Genomic DNA, 19,698 nt, shown 5'->3' with positions numbered 1-19,698 from the left:
TTAGAAACATGAAAACGCAGTTCCCATTGCATTTGCATCCTGAGCCTGGACTTCACTGGCTCCTGGGGACACGGGTCTGTCATTTTCCTTGAGCTGCTGGCTGCATGACCTGCTTGTAATCATTAAGCTTGTTTTCAGTTTAGAGTTTAACATGGCAAAGACCAAAGTTAAGACCCCAGATCTCTGCTTTCTGGGCCCTTTTAAGGGACTAAAGGGTCCTGAGACCCTCTGGTCCTGCCAGCAAGTGTTTGGAGGCTCTTCACCTGCCACTAGAGCCAGCCCCTCAGGACCTCTGGTCATGTCTGGACACAGGCGACTTGCTTCTGTGTTCAAGTCTGAGCAGACTTGCTGGGGCTGGAGGAGGGTCCAGATTGACAGCGTGATGCAGTGAGAAGCTTTCCAGAGTTGGATGGTGTGTCCCTCCTGCCTGCCCACCCTGGCAGCCCATAGCAGTGGCCCCTGGGTCTTGCTACCTGGTACCAGGTTCCAAGGGACCTGGGTGTGCCTTGACCCTCCACGTGGACAGCGTCCATGCGTACAGCACAGCCATCCTGTGTTTCTCTCACCAGTGACCCTCCCCGTTGGTATCCCCTCCACCAGATGGGCAACTGCTCATGTCTTATTGCCCATTTTCTACTGGTTTTTCCTTTTTTCTTATTAATTGGGTGTTTTAATATGTGGTTGTAAACAGCCCTTGAATTTTAGTACAGAATGTGAGCAAGTGTCCTGACCTGAATCTGAGGGAAGGCCACTGCACGGTTCATCAGCAGCCAGGCCATCTGCTGGCCACAGGGCTTCTTGATTCTGTCTCATTCCACTGGTTGCCCCCACCCCCTGCCCTCCTCACCCAGAAACATGCTGCCTGGTCCCACTTCAGTTCAGTTCAGTTGCTCAGTCATGTCTGACTCTTTGTGACCCCATGGACTGCAGCACACCAGACCTCCCTGTCCATCACCACCTCCCAGAGCTTGCTCACACTCATGTCCATCGAGTTGGTGATACCATCCAACCATCTCATCCCATGTGGTCCCCTTCTCCTCCTGCCTTCAATCTTTCCCAGCATCAAGGTCTTTTCCAGTGAGTCAGTTCTTCCCATCAGATGGCCAAAGTATTGGAGCTTCAGCATCAGTCCTTCCAATGCATATTCAGGACTGATTTCTTTCAGGATTAACTGGTTTGATCTCCTTGCTGTCCAAGGGACTCTCAAGAGTCTTCTCCAACACCACAGTTCAAAAACATCAATTCTTCGGTGCTCAGCCTTTTATGGTCTAGCCCTCAAACATCCATACATGCCTGGTTCCAGAGCTCCCTTGCAAATCCAGCATCACCTGAGCAGAGCCCCTGCTCCAGGTGTTGCCTGGGTTCCTAGCCCTTTACTGTCCTGGGTGTGTCCTTAGAGTTACGCCAGGTCCACAGGGCACAGGCAGTGCCTCCTGCTTCATGGTCCTTGACATCTTGGTGAGGGGAGCCCCACCAGCACCCCCACCAGGGCACTTGGCACAACCATTAAAATTTCCTCTCCTCACAACACTTCTACCACTAACTGCCAGGAACCAGTGCAGCCCCCACAAGTGAAGGGCTCAGGCCCACAAGTTCAGTTCAGTCGCTCAGTCATGTCCGACTCTTTGTGACCCCATGGGTGCAACACTCCAGGCTTTCCTGTCCATCACCAATCCCTGGAGCTTGTTCAAACTCATGTCCATCGAGTCAGTGATGCCATTCAACCATCTCACCCTCTGTCGTCCCCTTCTCCTGCCTTCAATCTTTCCTAGCATCAGAGTCTTTTCCAATGAGACAGTTCTTTGAATCAGGTGGCCAAGGTTTTGGAGCTTCAGCTTCAGCATCAGTCCTTCCTAATTTCCTTTAGGACTGTCTGGTTTGATCTCCTTGCAGTCCAAGGGACTCTCAAGAGTCGTCTTCAATGCCACAGTTCAAAAGCATCCGTTCTTTGGTGCTCACCTTTCTTTGTAGTCCAACTCGCACATCCATACGTGACTACAGGAAAACCATAGCTTTGACTGTCTAGACCGACCTTTGTCAGCAAAGTAACATCTCTGTTTTTAACATGCTGTCTAGGTTTGTCATAGCTTTTCTTCCAAGGAGCAAGTGTCTTTTAATTTCACAGCTGCAGTCACTGTCTGCAGTGATTTTGGAGCCCCAGAAAATAAAGTCAGTCACTATTTTCCATTGTTTCCCCATCTATTTGCCATGAAGTGATGGGACCAGACGCCATGACCTTCGTTTTCTGAATGTTGAGCTTTAAGCCAACTTTTTCAGTCCTTTTTCACTTTCATCAAGAGGCTCTTTAGTTCTTCTTCACTTTCTGCCATAAGGCTGGTGTCTCTGCATATCTGAGGTTACTGACATTTCTCCCATCTCCCATGGACATCTCCCAGGTCCATCGAGTTGATGATGCCATCCAGCCATCTTATCCTGGCCTCCCTACCGAGGCTATTAACCCTCTCAAGACTTCCCTGGTGGTCCAGCAGCTAGGACTCTGAGCTGCCAATGCAGGGAGCCCAGGTTTGATCCCTGGTCAGGGAACTAGATCCCGCATGTTGCAACTAGAACTTGGTGCAGCCAAATAAATAAAAATAAATAATTTTTTTTAAAAAATGCCTCCCACTCTAAACCAAGATACTTATTGCCCAACTTCACCAGAAATCAGAGGTTCCCATAACCCTCCCCATCCCCTGGGCTCTGTAATTTGCTAGAATGGTCACAGAACTCAGGGAACACTGCTTTATTGTAAAGGACACAGATGAACAGCCTGCTGGAGATGTGCATGGGGTGAGGTCTGGGAGGGTCTGGAACACAGGATCGTCCGTCCCCTTGGAGCAGGGTGTGCACCACCTCCCAAATGTTCACCAGCCCAATCTTCTAGTGGATTTATGGAGGTTCTGCAGCATTGATGGATTCAGTCATTGGCCACTGGTGATTGACTCAACTTCCAGCCTCCACTCCCTCAGGTTGGGGGTGGGGCTTAAGTTCCAACCTCCAATCAGAGTGGGCTCCTCGGACAACCAGCCCCCATCCTCCTGAAGCCCTCCAGGGGCCCAGAGTCACCTCATTAGCATACTGTCGGGATTACAAAGGTTTTAGGAGCTGTATGCCAGGAAGCAGGACAAAACCAAATACACATTTCTTACTATGCCACAGTATCACACCATGCAAAGCCCCCACCTCTGGACCCCAGCACCGCCTCCCTGGCAGGCCCACCCCACTTCCAGGGCCTCCTGAGACTTCTTCAGCTGCCCCGGACTGGCCAACTCAGGGGGGTGCTCTCACCCCATGTCCTCATGTTGACCTCCCTTCCCATAGGCCCTCCTAGTGGTGGCCTTGCCATGCTCTCACAGCACCGGACTCTCCCAAACGCAGGAACATATTTCCTTCATCCTGGTTGACCTGCCAAGGTTAGGTGTGCAGTGACAGAAAACTTCCATGTTAATCTTCACGCTGCCCCGCCCCAGCTCCTGACATGGGGATCCTGAAACCTTTGTAAATTCCCGCGTGATGATGAGGTGACTCTGGGTGGCTCCTGGGTGGGTCTGGTTGCTGGGAAGACCAAGCCAGGACGAGAGCCTCGGAACTTCCCTGGAGTAGGGAGGGGCTGGAGATGGAGTGACTGGTGGTCAGGCCCACGTGAGGAGGCCCCCACACCATCCCAGCCTAAGGTGCAGGGGGGTCCAGGTCGGCAGACACATCCAGGCTGGGAGGTGACGCACCCCAGTCCTCGGGGACACAGGTGAGGCCTGGATTTGTGCCTGGCGGCTGAAGTGGGGACAGTCCTAGGAAACTGAGCCCTTGACCTGAGGGATCTGACCCCATCTCCAGGCAGGTGGCATCAGAATTGAGCTGAATTGTGGGACACCTGACCAGGACCACAGGAACCTGCTTGCGGGCAAACCCCACACACATTTGGTGACAGACGTGAAACGTCCTATGTGACAGTAGGGGAGACTCACAGGAGAGGAAGACACCTGAGGGAAGGGCTGGGTTTTCCCTGACTCCAAAGGCAAACAAAACAGATTGTCCAATTTCCCAGGCCAACCAAAGATGACAAGCTGCTGTCAAACCTCTTCCCTCTATAGAGTTAACAATTATGTTGAGAAGTAAAACCAAAGTGAAAAGCCGTGTTAGAAAATGTCAGTACGAATGGGAACCCCCTCATAGTCCAGTAATGAGGACTCCACTTTGACTGCTGAGGGCTCGGGTTAGATTCCTGGTTGGGGAGCTGAGATCCCACAAACCGTGGTGAAATTTTTATTAAAAGGAAACGTCAACATGAAAATACGGAAATTGGGTCAGACCTTTAATTGCCCATTGAACAAGATGTACAGATGTCAGGACATGCTGCACCCAGGCCTGTGGCACTCTCGACACTGGGGAGCTGCCTGAGGTGCAGTCAGCCCAGCAGGGAGCCTGTGTGCAGCTGGAGGGCAATTCCAAGGTCATCTCTTCCTCTGAGGAGCCTTCTGGCGGCTGTGCAGTTCCAAGGACACAGACCCGAGCAGAGCTCCTGCTCATGTGGAACTTGAGGAAAGAGGTAACATCCCCAAAGGGGCCAATGCAAACACACATAATGCTTGCAAAGGGCATTTACATGGAAATGACATAAAAGCATCCAGGAAGTGCAGTTCCGCCAGGAAAATAGAAAAGAACAAAAAATGGAGTAGAGGTGTCGTGTCCCATTGGGAGAATCCAGACTGGCTCAGATGGAGGAGAGTCCCCCTCAACCAGCTTTAGTGCTTAACTTCAGGAGGAGAAACTGCTCAAGCCAGCCTGTGGCCCTGCCCTCACCCAGACTCCCTGGCCAGACACCCTGCCCTCACCTGAACATGCTGCCCTCACCCAGACACCTTGCCCTCACCCAGGCATGCCAGGCACACATCCTGCCTCAGCACCTTCCCCGGGCACCACGTGTGACTGTGTTCATGGCATTTATGTGGCTGAACCTATCGACCTTTTCTCTCCTGGCTCCTGAGCCCCGTTTCCTGGCCAAATCCCTGTGTCCCCTCGTGATCCTCACAGCCCCGTGTCCAGGGGCCTCAGCTGCCCCACCCCCGGGCAGAACAAGGCCTGCTGCTTACCTGAGCCCGCTGTGAGGTCACGGGCCTGGCACCTGTGCAGGCAGGACCCCGCTGGACGCCAGCCTAAGGGGAAGGAGGGTGTCTGCTGCTGCCCTGGTCTGGCTCAAAGACACCATGCTCAGGTGTCTCACCACCAGGCCTCGGTGGGGCCCTCAGAGCTGGGCTTATCCTGGGGCTCTCCCAGGGCCACCCCTGCTGGCTGGACAAATGACCCTCGCCTCAGGCTGCTCCCCTGGGAGAATGGCACGGGGTCCACACTCAGCCATGGCAACCGGGACCAAGACTGCCGTGGTTACCTCCCCAGCCCGCCTCTGTCCCTCAGGAGCTGGTGAGGCCTCCGCAGACTCCCGCTGCAGCCACCAGCCCGACAGAGGGCAAGGAGGGGTGACCCGGGCCCTGGGGTTCCTCCCAGCTTGCAGGCCCAGGAGACCGGGCTGGAGCCCGGCCCAGACTTACGTGCTAAGGGCGGCTGCAGATGGGCTGGTCATGTGCTGCACGGTGCTGGGCAGGAAGCTGGCGGCAGGCGGGAGAGCAGTGGCAGAGACCACCAGGGGCCACACGGAGTAACCCAGGGAGCCAGGCACAGGCATGGCCGGCAGCAGGGCTGGAGGTGCATAGCAGTGGTGGTGGCGGACGGAGGGCGGCCTCTGGATGGCCAGGTGGGCGCGCCGTGCATCCTCAGCAGGACACACAGCAGAGTGTTTCAGCGAGGACACCAGCTGCTCCCCGGCCCCCTCCCTCCACATGGGCCCTGACTCAGGATGTGGTCAGGGTCAGGAGTGGTGGGCAGGGGCGGACCAGGCTCCCACAGAGCTCATGCCACTCAGGGGGCAGCTGTCTGGGCCTGGACAGCACAACCTGTTCTCCCCTGGGTTTGCCCTGGGGAGCACCGGGGGCTTCAGGCAGGAAACACAGACCCAGAGCCAAAAACATATGAGTTTCTGGAGGCGAAGCCACCAGGTCCTCTGGTCTTGGCCTGGGCGTGGAGCCTACCTGTGGGGTGAGGTGCAGGGGGGTGGGCGCGAGTGCTGGCGGGGGCAGGGCTCTGAGCATCAAGGCCTGCATGAGGAGCTGGTGCGTCTGCGCGTTCTGCATCAGCATCATCTCCACCACCTCTGTGTGTGGGGGGCATGGAGGGCTGGTCACTCACGGTGGGGGCCGCAACCCTGCCGCTCCTGGAATGGAGCGCTGCCTGTGGGTCTGCAGGTCCCATGCAGCGCCTCCTGCTACTGGACTCCTCACGTGCACGTGGCATATGGAAACTTAGTTCCTCGACCAGGGATCAAACCCACACCCTCTGCAGTGGAAGGGTGGAGTTTTAACCACTGAACTGCCAGGGAATTTCCCACAGTTTTAAAAATTAATTAATCATTCATTAAATTAATTTTTTAAAGAAAAGCATCTGGAGATGGGGCAATTATCTTGGATTAAATAGGTGGTCCTTACGTTGTGAGAAAATAACTATCACCCTACACTTGAATATCCAGCAACAGCACTCATGTTTAAGACCAGGGGGACATCACAAGAAAGTGAATGCTGAGAGAGCTTAGGAGCCTGTCCTGCAAGGCCTTGTAAAAGACTGTCCCCAGATGACAGACGGGGACCCCAGGGGACGGTCTGAGACACAGTGAAGGGTGGTTAGTTCAAGTGTACTTCTGTATGATGATACACCAGTGTCTGTTTCTGAGAAGATTTTCTAAAAGGTAGAACTGGCATGGAGAACAGTCATGAAGAGCCAGGGGCAGAGTGGATGCCACAGAAACTGAGAGTTTAACTTCATACGAAACAGCCCAAGACTTCTCCAAAGTGGTTACTAGAGTACTTTCGAGATTTCCTGTTTTTACATTCAGTATTTGATCTGGTTGGGATTTGTTTTGGTACAAAGAGTAGAGTAAGGAACGTGACTTTACTTTTCTGAATAGCTAGCTACTTACTGACTGTTTCATTTTTACCAATGATTTTTAAAGGCACTTTTTAAAGGCACACAGACACTTGCATGCGTGCAGTATACACACACACACACACACAGTGTGCCAGGTTCCCCTCTAGGGCCTGGTAGTCACTAAAGTTCATCTGGAAAAACCGAGGAGGGTGGTGAGGAGAGGCCGGCGGGCGGTTCTCCCCGCACCTGCAGGGGCACCTTGCTGTGAGTCTTGGTGTGAGCGGCCCCCCTGAGGGGCTGCAGGCTGGCCTGGGCCATGTAGCATGTACATGGTGGAGCTGTGGTCACCAGGACAGGGTTGAGAACTCTCATCAGGTGATTCTGTACACAGGTCTGCCTCCAGACTCTCATTACTGCCCGTCGTTAGGGAAACGCAAACCACAACCACGATGACCGACCACCCCCACTGACAGACCACCACAGTGACCGACCACCACCCTTACTAACTGACCACCACCCCCGCTAACTTATAATCACAGTGACCGACCACCACCCCAGCTAACTGACCACTACCCCCACTAACTGACCACACCATGTGCAGGAGAAGATGTGAGAAAGCGGACCTCTCACATGCAGCAGTTTTAAGCACACACTTGCCACCTTTCAGCTGCTGCAGTCCTAGGTATGTACCCAGGAGAAATAAACATGTAGACTCAAATGTGAATGTCCAGGGAGTTTTGTGGTGATAACCAAAAACAGAATAACCCCAGCTCCATTATCAGGTGAAAGGATCACAAATGTATCCATCCACGGGAAGGACTGTCACTTGGCAATTTCAAGGAGCCATGGTTTGCTGCGCCCAACAAGAGCGATGAGTCTGAGAGCAGTGCTGCTAAGTGAAGGAAGTCACACAAACAAAGAGTGCACACTGGCTGATTCTACTCAGACCAGAATGGAGGGGACACAGATCAATGCCAGTGGCAAAGCAGGCAGGATGGTGGGAGGCAGGGCCTGAGGTGGTGCCTATGCTCACCACCTTGATTAGTGATGGGTTCACAGGTGTGTACAGGTGTCAACACTGTCAGATTGTACACTTTAACCATGAGCAATTTAGTCTATGTCACCTCTGAAATAAAGTATTCTGAAATAAAAGTATTCTGAGATAAAAGTATTTCAAAAGTTATTTAACGAGAAAAAGCAGTTTAACCAATGATTTGAGAAGCTAATCACCGAACGAGTTGGGACTGTGAGCCCAGTTCTTTCCATTCTGAGTCCAGGCCCTTCCCTCAGGGATATCCATCAGTAAGGATTTTTCAAAGTAAAATTATTTTCATGTTGGTAAATGCATAGCTTCCATTGAGTAGCCAAAAAAAATGGCCCTGAGTCACAGGTCTCCACCTGGTTTCATGGAAGACAATTTTTCCACAGGCTGGGGTCAAGGGGGATGGTTTCGGGATGATTCTAGCACTACATTTATTTTACGCTTTATTCTATTATTATTACATTGTGATATATAATGAAAGAATTATTCAACTGACCTTAATGCAGAATCAGATCATCGGGTATTAGATTCTAACAAGGAGCACACAGGCTAGATCCCTCGAGTACGCGGTTCACAGTAGGGTCACCACTAATCTGAGACTCTAACGCCGTTGCTGATCTGACGGGAGGCACAGTGCAGGCGGTAATGCAAGTAACAGGCAGCAGCGTAAATACAGATGACGCTCTGCTCATCGGCCTGCCACTCACCTCCTGCTCTGCAGCCTGCTTCCTAACAGACTATGGACCTGTGCTCGTCCACGGCCCGAGGGTTAAAGACCCCTGCCCTACATGACTACCCTGCTTACAAAAGTATTTCTTCTTTCAGTAGAGAATTTCATCAATGCAAAGAAATAGAGGAAAACAACAGAATGGGAAAGACTAGAGATCTCTTCAAGAAAATTAGAGATACCAAGGGAACATTTCATGGAAAGATGGGCTTGACAAAGGACAGAAATGGTCTGGACCTAACAGAAGCAGAAGATATTAAGAAGAGGTGGCAAGAATACACGGAAGAACTGTACAAAAAAGATCTTCACGACTCAGATAATCATGATGGTGTGATCACTAATCTAGAGCCAGACATCTTGGAATGTGAAGTCAAGTGGGCCTTAGAAAGCATCACTACGAACAAAGCTAGTAGAGGTGATGGAATTCCAGTTGAGCTGTTTCAAATCCTGAAAGATGATGCTGTGAAAGTGCTGCACTAAATATGCCAGCAAATTTGGAAAACTCAGCAGTGGCCACAGGACTGGAAAAGGTCAGTTTTCATTCCAATTCCAAAGAAAGGCAATGCCAAAGAATGCTCAAACTACTGCACAATTGCACTCATCTCACATGCTAGTAAAGTAATGCTCAAAATTCTCCAAGCCAGGCTTCAGCAATACGTGAACCGTGAACTTCCTGAGGTTCAAGCTGGTTTTAGAAAAGGCAGAGGAACCAGAGATCAAACTGCCAACATCTGCTGGATCATGGAAAAAGCAAGAGTTCCAGAAAAACATCTATTTCTGCTTTATTGACTATGCCAAAGCCTTTGACTGTGTGGATCACAATAAACTGTGGAAAATTCTGAGAGAGATGGGAATACCAGACCACCTAACCTGCCTCTTGAGAAATCTGTATGCAGGTCAGGAAGCAGCAGTTAGAACTGGACATGGAACAACAGACTGGTTCCAAATAGGAAAAGAAGTATGTCAAGGCTGTATATTGTCACCCTGCTTATTTAACTTCTATGCAGAGTACATCATGAGAAATGCTGGACTGGAAGAAACACAAGCTGGAATCAAGATTGCCGGGAGAAATATCAATAACCTCAGATATGCAGATGACACCACCCTTATGGCAGAAAGTGAAGAGGAGCTAAAAAGCCTCTTGATGAAAGTGAAAAAGGAGAATTAAAAAGTTGGCTTAAAGCTCAACATTCAGAAAACGAAGATCATGGCATCTGGTCCCATCACTTCATGGGAAATAGATGGGGAAACAGTGGAAACAGTGTCAAACTTTATTTTCTGGGGCTCCAAAATGACTGCAGATGGTGACTGCAGCCATGAAATTAAAAGACGCTTACTCCTTGGAAGAAAAGTTATGACCAACCTAGATAGTATATGCAAAGGCAGAGATAGTACTTTGCCGACTAAGGTCCATCTAGTCAAGGCTATGGTTTTTCCTGTGGTCATGTATGGATGTGAGAGTTGGACTGTGAAGAAGGCTGAGCGCTGAAGAATTGATGCTTTTGAACTGTGGTGTTGGAGAAGACTCTTGAGAGTCCCTTGGACTGCAAGGAGATCCAATCAGTCCATTCTGAAGGAGATCAACCCTGGGATTTCTTTGGAAGGAATGATGCTAAAGCTGAAGCTCCAGTACTTTGGACACCTCATGAGAAGAGTTGACTCATTGGAAGAGACTCTGATGCTGGGAGGGATTGGGGGCAGGAGGAGAAGGGGACGACCGAGGATGAGATGGCTGGATGGCATCATGGACTTGATGGACATGAGTCTGAGTGAACTCTGGGAGATGGTGATGGACAAGGAGGCCTGGAGTGCTGAGATTCAAGGGGTCGCAAAGAGACGGACACGACTGAGCAACTGAACTGAACTGAACTGAACTGATGACGACATCCCAAAGAAGGGCAGTGGAGTGGCCACAGGACTGGCAAAGGTCAGTTTTCATTCCAATTCCAAAGAAAGGCCATGCCAAAGAATGTTCAAACTACTGCACAATTGCACTCATCTCACACGCTGGCAAAGTAATGCTCAAAATTCTCTAAACAAGGCTTCAACAGTACATGAACTGTGAACTTCCTGGTGTTCAGGCTGTATTTTAAAAAGGCAGAGGAACCAGAGATCAAATTGCTAACATTGCTGGAGCATCAAAAAAGCAAGATAGTTCCAGAAAAACATCTACTTCTGCTTTATTGACTATGCCAAAGCCTTTGACTCTGTGAATCACAACAAAATGTGGAAAAAAAGAGATGGGAATACCAGACCACCTGACCTGCCTTCTAAGAAATCTGTATGCAAATCAAGAAGCAACTTTAGAACCAGACATGGAACAACAGACTGGTTCCAAATTGGGAAAGAAGTATGTCAAGCTGTATATTGTCACCCTTCTTATTTAACTTCTATGCAGAGTACATCAAGTGAAATGACAGCCTGGATGAAGCAAAAGCTGAAATCAAGATTGCCAGGAGAAATATCAATAGCCTCAGATATGCAGATGACACACCACCCTCGTGGGAGAAAGCAAAGCGGAACTAAAGAGCCTCTTGATGAAGGTGAAAGAGGAGAGTGAAAAACCTTGCTTACAACTCAACACTCAAAAAACAAAGATCATGGCATCCAGTCCCATTGCTTCATGCAAATAGAGGGGGAAGCAATGGAAACAGTGATAGACTTTATTTCCTTGGGCTCCAAAATCACTCGGACGGTGACAGCAGCCATGAAATTAAAAGATGCTTGCTCCTTGAAAGAAAAGCTATGACCAACCAGACAGCATATTAAAAAGCAGAGACATTATTTTGCCAACAAAGGTCTGTATGATCAAAGCTATGGTTTTTCCAGTAGTCACGTATGGATGTGAGAGTTGGTCCATAAAGAAGGCTGAGCACTGAAGAATTGGTGCTTTTGAACTGTGGTGTTGGAGAAGACTTTTGAGAGTCCCTTGGACTTCAAGGAGGTCAAACCAGTCAATGCTAAAGGAAATCAATCCTGAATATACATTAGAAGGACTGATGCTGAAGTTGAAGCTCCAATACTTTGGCCACCTGATGCGAAGAACTGATTCACTGGAAAAGACCCTGATGCTGGGAAAGATTGAGGGCAAGAGAAGAAAGGGATGACAGTGGATGAGATGGTTGGATGGCATCACCGACTCAATGGACATGAGTTTATGCAAACTCTGGGAGATGGTAAAGGACAGGGAAACCTGGCATGCTGCAGTCCATGGGGTAGCAAAGAGTTGGACACGACTAAGTGACCGAACAACAATATGACAACATTCACTGTGGACACTTACCTTCCTTGATGCTTCCTGACCGCTGGGTGGGGAAGGCCGGGGGAGGGGGGATCTGTGCAATGAGTGGCTGCTGAGGCAGCTGCTGGATGATGGTGGCAGGAGGTGGGGGCGCCTGGAAGAGCCAGACAATCCATTATCTGAATGGATTAGCCCTGGGAATAGTGACCTACAGCAACACCCACCACCCGCCATCCAGACTTCCACCATCCATCCATCCATGGGAGATTTTAGGCGAGAAACCCTAGAGATCAAACAAGTGTCCAAATAGATAAATACTTGCATCTGGGTATCACTTAAGACATAGCATGTTATGGACTGAATGTTTATTCCCCACTCAAATTCATATGTTGAAACCCTAAGCTCCAAAGTGACTGCATTTGGAGATGGGGCCTGTGAGGAGGTGATAAAGGTGAAGAGAGCATAAGGATGGGGCTCTAGGTTGATAGGCCTGGTGCCCTTGATAAGACGAAGAGACACCAGACTCTCTCTGCCCCATGAGACACCACAAGAAGGCTGCTAATCCCTAGCCAGGAGGCCATGCTCAGGGAACCAGGTTGGCTGGCACCTCCATCTAAGACATCCAGCTTCCAGGCAGTGATAAGGTAAATGTCTGACATTTAAGTGCAAAGACTGTGGTATTAATGTTTTACAATGGAGCTCAAGCTAGGCGAAACATGGCGTTTTCTACTGTTTCCCACATTTTCTTGTGTCAGTGGGCTAAGCTCATCTCTGCATCCATACTTCTGCTTTAATAGAGGCATCCAAGGAGCTTGGCGTGGAAACACCCTCTGGCTTCTCTCCTGAGTTAACACAAATGCACCACAGCTCAGAGCATGCACTAGGGTTGATTACCACTTTAATCCTCTTCTGGATGCACCGGGCCCTGCCCTGTCCCCTCTCCCTTGGTTCACAGAAAGGATGGCAGAGACAGGGCTGGCAAACATCCTGCAAAGGGCCGGATGGGGTACTGTTCCCGCCCTGTGGCCACACAGCTTCAGTTGTCTCTGTTCACCTCTGTTGCTGCAGCTGGAAGGTAGCCCTGGACTGGTAAGCCGACAGAGCTGATCCGGTGAAGCTTGACTTATGAACCCAGAGGTGCACGTGTCGTACCCTCTTTGCATGTTACCAGCCCCCTCAGCCTGCAGGTTGCGCACACACAGGTGGCAGGCAGCTTTGGCGTCATCACAGCCCACCACCCAGTGCAGACTGGAGAGGCAGCTGGAGTGGCCAATGGCAGCTCCACCCCAGAGTCTCTAGAAAACCCATCCCAACCACCCTGGGTCCTGCTTGCCCTGTGATGTCACTGGAGTCCAGGCTGAGACACGCAAGCAAGACTGGGGTAAGGAGTTGCGGGAAGTGTGAGCACGCTGGGGACTGGGTGAGCCTCCTGCACCTACACCCCTCTCCCACCATTCCTGGCAGAGGTTCCAGGGGCAGAAAGTTGGGGAAGACACAGACAGTGCTGGGGCCAGGGCTCTGGGAGTTCCGCTGGATAGATCCCTCTCCCTTCCCTCTGCACGGGCAGCCAGGTCCCCCCAGGAGATAAACGTCCTCCAGGTCACGACCTGGCCCGCTGGCACCATTGTCTCCCTGGCTGGCCCATCCAGAACCTTCTCAGCTTGGCCTTGGCTACCTCCAGCTTTGTCATCTCCTCCTCGCAAGGCTGCAGCCCGCTGGGGCCACCTCCTGCCTGTCGTCTACTCACGCTCCCAACCCCTGAGGCCACAGCCCGCTGGGACCAGCTGCTGCCCCTCCTTCCTCTGGGCACCACCCGCCCTGATACAATCCCTTCTGCTTAAGGAAGAGTGGCTTTCTGTTGCCATATGCAGGGGTGAGCCTCTCAGGAGCGGGTGTGCATTCACCTTTCAATGCACCTTAAAATTCTGCCTAGAGACTAGGGGCCCAAGCTTCCTCTGGTAATTAGGAAATTTTGGAAAAGAGCTGACACACTTCTTCCCCAAATTCAGGCCCAGCCAATGCAGAATCCCCCCATACTTCCACTCTTGCTGCAGAGGTTAGCACCTGGGGCTGAGCTGGGACCCCAGCTTCCACCTGTAATGAGGAGATAACCACCTCCCCGCCACACACGCACAGCCACTGCTTAGGGCACCTGTGAGGCCTGACGATACAGGACATGTTTGTCCCAACATGGCTGGACACGGACTGCAGCCACTGTGGCTGCTGACCCGATGGCCCCTCGAGTGCACTTCCCTAAGCTGCTGTGGGTGCAGGTATGGAGTGACTGACATCTCTGCTCAGGCGGGAGGTCTCTGGGGGCACGGCACCCTCCCCATTGGTTCTGCCCCCCAGGTTCACACAAGGCAGACGTACCGGGTGTTGGATGATCCGTGGTGGGTCTAGGGCAGGTGGGGCTGGGGAGACAGTGGGGTGGACGCCCACGGGAGGTGCCTCTGGGGGCAGCACTGACCCCTGGGCTCCTCCGTGCAGCCCCCTGTGGTGATGAACCTGGGAAGCCTCTTCCAGGAGGCGCTGTTCCTGCAATGCCAAAGCAGAACCGTGGCCGCTCAGTGGGGGCATGTCCCGGCCCCTCACTCTGCCAGGCAGGGCAGTGCCAGCGGACAGGTGTGTGACCCTGGTCAGAAGCAGCCAGCCCCCATACCGCCAACCACTGCCCTGTGCCTGGCCCCCTCTTGCCCCTACCAGGGCCCAGCATGCATCTGAGCTGGGACTGCAGCCAGACTCTGGAGGCAAAGCCCTTCACGTGGTGCACACAGGAGAAATTAACCAAAGACGATTTTTCTCCAGCCAGTAGTGAAAGTGAAAGTCATTCAGTCATGTCTGACTGTTTGCGACCCCATGGACTATACCGTCCAGGAAATTCTCCAGGCCAGAATACTGGAGTGGGTAACCTTTCCCTTCTCCAGGGGATCTTCCCAACCCAGGGATCAAATCCACGTCTCCCTCATTTTAGGTGTATCCTTTACCAAGTGAGACACAAGGGAAGCCCAAGAATACTGGAGTCGGTAGCCTATCTCTTTTCCAGTGGATCTTCCTGACCCGGAATTGAACCGGGGTCTCCTGCATTGCAGGCGGATTCTTTACCGACTTAGCTATGAGGGAAGCTGGTAGAGGATACTCTGTCTCTCCAGCACACTTCCAGTGCAGAGCAGTAAGTTTATCACAGCTGCCGTGTGGCCCCAAACACCCTCCTCCCGCAACGTGTCATTCCCTGCTACAAGTGTGTCTGTTTGGACAAAGCCCTGGGCATCTTGGAATCCCACTTCCCAGAACTGGACCCTTCACAGGGCATTTCGCTTCTGATCATATGCAGCCAGAGCAAGTTTTCTCAGCGAGTAGCCCCTGTGAGAGCCCAGCCTACAGGAAGCGGGTGAGTCCTCTCTCCTGTGGAGTCCATGGTCCACCAGTTGCCCACCGCCACGTCACAAACATCAGAAGCAGTGTGCGTGCAGGACCCCCACCACAACCCCACCTTCACCCCCATACCCTACCCCCCACCCCATCCCAGTGCTTGTTCTGAGCACCAGCCGCAGCTTCAGCTGCACAGAGCTCTGGTGAAGACGCCCCATGTCCACAAGGCCTACCCAGAGTCTGTGCAGAAGGTCCTTCCTCATCCTCAGAGCGCTCCGCAGGGCAGCCTCTGGCCCGTCCTCATCTGCTGGGGGGAAGTGCAGGCTTCAGGGCTCAGCACCACATCCCAGCCTTTCCTGCCTCTAGGACCTGCCTGTCCCAGAGGAAGAGGGAGCTGCCTGCGGTGGAGCTCAGGGGCCACCCCATAGGGGTTATGTGGGCAACAGTAGGGGGCGTTCAGGAAGCTGAGTCTTTGAGTTGGGGTTGGGCACACCCAGGAGTCTCCACTCCTCCCACCAGGAGTCCCCACTCTTCCCTCAAGGAGTCCCTACTCCACCCCCAGGATTCCCGACTCCCCCCCCCCCGAGCCCCCACTTCCCCTCCCCCAGGAGCCCCCACTTCCCCCCAGGAGTCTCTACTCACCCAGGAGTCCCCAATCCTTCCCCAAGGATTCCCCACTATCCCCCAGGAGTCTCTACTCCCCAAGGTGTCCCCACTCCCTCCCTAGGTGTCTCCACTCCCCCAGGAGTCCCCACTGTCCTCCAGGATTCTCCTCTCCCCCAGGAGTCTCCACTCCTCCCCCAGGAGTCCCCACTGCCCCCCAGGAGTCCCCTTCCCCCCACTCCCAGGCATCCCCACTCCTGGCCCATTTGTAGTGCTCCATGTCTGTGTTATGGAAGAGAAAATGGCAACCCACTCCAGTATTCGTGCCTGGAAAATCCCATGGACAGAGGAGCCTGGTGGGCTACAGTCCATGGGGTTGCAAAGAGTTGGATATGACTGAGCGACTGAGCACAGCACATGCCTGTGCTTGCCCTTGGTCATGTGAACTGATTTGGGATTTTCTATCTGGATTTCGGCCCTGGGCTCCGTCTGTTGCCCTCGGGCACTGCCTGGAACTCCGCAGCACAAGGAGCTTCACCATGTGGTGAAGGACAAGCAGTGTCTCCCCAGCACCTTGCCCAGATGTCCCTGAGCCCAGAACCCTATGCCGGGGAAGGTGGCCCTTCCCCTGGTTCCTGTGGCCTGAGCATCTGACCGCCAGCCAGGTTGGGGATGTGGAGACGTCTGGTCTGGGCATCTGAGAATGGGCTGGTGGATGTGGATGGCTGGGCCCCCTAAACCCCCCTACCCCAGAGCAAGCTTGGGGCAACATGGTCTGATGCAGGTGAGGGCGATTCTGATCTGATCAAGGCAGTGGGGCTGGTTCTCTACCCTCTCTGCCTCCCTCTTCTCATCTGCAGATGGAGTGATGAACGTGCCTTCCTGGGTGTGCAGACAGAGATGATACGATATGAGGGTGCATGTGTGTGTTTGTGTTAAAGACATAATCAAGGCCTTTCTGCTCTGAATGAAGTTTAGAGGACAGTCTGGCCATACCTGGAGGTGGGTCTGGGGCCCACACAGCGCCAAGCAGCCCCGGCTCTTACCTGGCACAACATGGGGGTCCTCAGAAGCCCCCTTCACATCCTCACGCTCTTGCTCCAGTTTCTGTGAGGAGAGAGAGGGACGAGCATGTGGGCTCCAGGCACAGGCTCCTCCGTATGAGGGGCCGGGCCAGGAACAAATGCCCAGATGACTGACTGGTGCCAGGTGGGTCCCTGTGGTCACACTTTCCATATGACTCACACATGCTCCACCTTGAAACCTATGAGCCCCTTCAGGCAGCTTTCTGAAGAGTTTGACCAGGACAGCTCTGTATCCTGACTGCCCTGATGCCCCAACTGAGCCCAGGGCTGAGCAGTTATAATCTAGACCAGTCCTGGGGTGACCCTTGCTGCCCTCTCTGGGCAGCCCAGCGGGGTGGAAGGCAAGCTTGGTGGGCAGAAGAACAGAACAGGCAGGTGAGGGTTTGGAGGGGGCACCGAAAGGACCATGCAGACCCTCAGAGGAGGAGAAGACCGGCCTGAGAGTGTGCACAGGCTGCCTGCCCTGTACCCAGCTGAGAGGCAATACCAGGCTGGGTCTGTCTTTCCTAAAATTTGGAAGCTGGGAGGCTGCGAGAGAGCTCTGGGGGCCCTGGAAGTGCTCCAACCTGTGGATGCAGGCCTGCCTCCCAGCTGCAGAAACTTCCAGAAGACCCTACTTGGTTCTGTTCAAACACAAAGAAGAACCAAGAAACCACAGCTCTTCACTACAAGGCTAGGACCATGTAGAAGTGCTTTGCTATGGAAGTGGGCGTGACAGGTATAATCTTACCTGTTAAAGCTGTGCTCTGTAACAAGCTGTTAAAAGCACAAGTGCCCAGCTGTCTTACCTTCTCGAGGAGTTTCAGGGTCAGTCGGGTCAGTTGATCTGCCACTGAGGAGTCCAGCATCCCGGGGCCACAGGAGGGGACACTGCAGGCCCGTCCCCTCCCTGCTCAGTTCCCTCTGGAAGGATTGCTCAGCTAGAGAGCAGCAGCCCCATCCTGGGATCACTGAAGGACTCCCTTGCTGGACGTGACGTATATCTCAGAGACTGGTCTCCATGGTCAGATGACTGGCCTCAGGAGGGCATGTAGGATGTGGCCCTGCACCATGGATGCGGAGTGTCCAGAGTCAACAGGCCGGCATCACCACAACAGTTGCCTAGGCACTGCAGACGCAAGGAGGCCCCCGGTTGCCAGGTTTCTGTTGAGAGTCCTTCCCAGGCCTGCCCTGGTCCCCATGAGGGGTTGCCTATAAACACTGCTGATCCCCAGGTGTGGCTGGGCTGGGCTCCTCAGGAAGGGGAGATGGGCAGAAGCTAGGGCCAGAGGGGCAGAGCAAGGGAGAGGGGCATGGGTCCCTGGGGGGAGGACAGTCCTGACCCCCCAGGACAAAGCCCAGAGGGGTGAGGTGGGGCAATGCACCACAGGGGTCTGTCACCCCAACTCCAAGTCTATTATGGCCTTCAGAAGGCCAGCAAGCCCCTAGCCCCTCTTAGGGATCCTCCCCACCAGACAGACCCCTAGAGGTCACGGTGTGACCACCCCACCCCTCCACCGCAGACTTCAGGAAACTAGGTGGCAAAGAGGTGGCACCAGGGAGCCTGCCAATGAGGCGCCTAGGAGCTTCTTGGTGGGGGCTTGAGGTGGGCCCACCCCATAGGCACCCAGCCGGCTTCTCACAGGACATGAGGCCTCCCAAAGCATCACCTGTCAGCGTTGACGTGACTCTAGGAGGGGGACCGCCCATGTGGGACCTCGGCCCAGCGAGGGGTGGGGGTCCTGGTGGCTGGGGGTCAGGGGTACCTGGGAGCAGGACCACCCCCTGCCAGGTCAGCCCCTGATGGTTGACCCAGCTGCTGGGTGGGGAGGGAGTGCATGTCCACAGGGCTGGTGTGGGGAGGGGGTGAGCCCGGCAAGGGAGGGCAGGGCACCCCATCGTCTCCAGCTCAGGTTCACAAATGAGTCAGCCTGAAGAATGAAGCCGACATAGCAGACTTGAAGGTGGACCCAGTGCCAGCAGTCCTGGCTGGGTAAGTGCTGGGTCAGCATGCTTACAGCCCCGCTCAGAGCAGCCAATCCATAAACTTGACCTGGCAGCCAAACTGCCCATAGGCTTCAGTATTTATGGCTTCATATGTGTCATGACCCTAAGATTCAAACAGGAGGTCTGAGGTACACAAAAATGAATTAACTTAGCCAAGCAACTTGAGGTGGCTGGGAGGTCGCCATAACACATCCCAGTGGGTTTCAGTTTGTTAGTTTAAAAAGCTTCCTTTTTAGGTTTATAGAAAAATTGAGAAGAGAATTTCCATATACATGGGTTCCCTACTATTAACATCTTAAGTTAGTATGACACATTCGTTACAGTAAATGAATCTATACCAATGCAGTAGCATTAACTAAAGTCCATAATTCATTTGATTTCCTTATTATGCTGTCTACTGTTCCTTTTCTGTTCCAGGATCCTGTCCAGGACACCATATGACATTTAGTCACCAGGTCCTCCTGGGTTCCCCTTGCTTTTGATGATGTTGATAGTTTTGAGAAATATTGTTTGGATCCAGTGCCACCTGCCAATGCAGGAGACTCAGGAGATGTGGCTTTGATCCTTGGGTCAGGAAGATCCCCTGGAGTAGGAAATGGCAACCCATTCCACTACTCTTGCCCTGGAAATCCCATGGACAGAGGATCCTGGCGGGTTACAGTCCATGGAG

The 19,698-nt window shown here is 52.8% G+C and overlaps 1 protein-coding gene across 3 annotated transcripts; it reads right to left on the bottom strand.

Moving 5' to 3' along the window:
• Nucleotides 1-4,288: 4,288 nt before the first annotated feature.
• On the bottom strand, nucleotides 4,289-18,146 carry CUNH21orf58 (chromosome unknown C21orf58 homolog). Of its 3 annotated transcripts, none has more exons than XM_040264614.1 (9): nucleotides 17,831-18,146; nucleotides 17,004-17,064; nucleotides 15,588-15,661; nucleotides 14,356-14,520; nucleotides 12,025-12,136; nucleotides 6,084-6,205; nucleotides 5,547-5,737; nucleotides 5,091-5,153; nucleotides 4,289-4,533 (listed from the first exon to the last, which is right to left on the bottom strand). In XM_040264614.1, the coding sequence occupies exons 1-8, from the start codon at nucleotides 17,888-17,890 to the stop codon at nucleotides 5,108-5,110; spliced, it is 831 nt and encodes a 276-aa protein (XP_040120548.1). In that variant the 5' UTR covers nucleotides 17,891-18,146; the 3' UTR covers nucleotides 4,289-4,533; nucleotides 5,091-5,107. The 3 variants fall into 3 exon arrangements, with proteins under 3 accessions (XP_040120548.1, XP_040120556.1, XP_040120565.1); XM_040264622.1 differs by having other exon boundaries at nucleotides 15,588-15,727; nucleotides 17,831-17,858; XM_040264631.1 differs by having other exon boundaries at nucleotides 15,588-15,723; nucleotides 17,831-17,853.
• Nucleotides 18,147-19,698: the final 1,552 nt, after the last annotated feature.

The sequence above is a fragment of the Oryx dammah genome, unplaced genomic scaffold (genome assembly GCF_014754425.2).
Source record: "Oryx dammah isolate SB20612 unplaced genomic scaffold, SCBI_Odam_1.1 HiC_scaffold_2, whole genome shotgun sequence".
Taxonomy (NCBI): domain Eukaryota; kingdom Metazoa; phylum Chordata; class Mammalia; order Artiodactyla; family Bovidae; genus Oryx; species Oryx dammah.
This window is presented reverse-complemented; position numbering and strand designations above follow the sequence as displayed.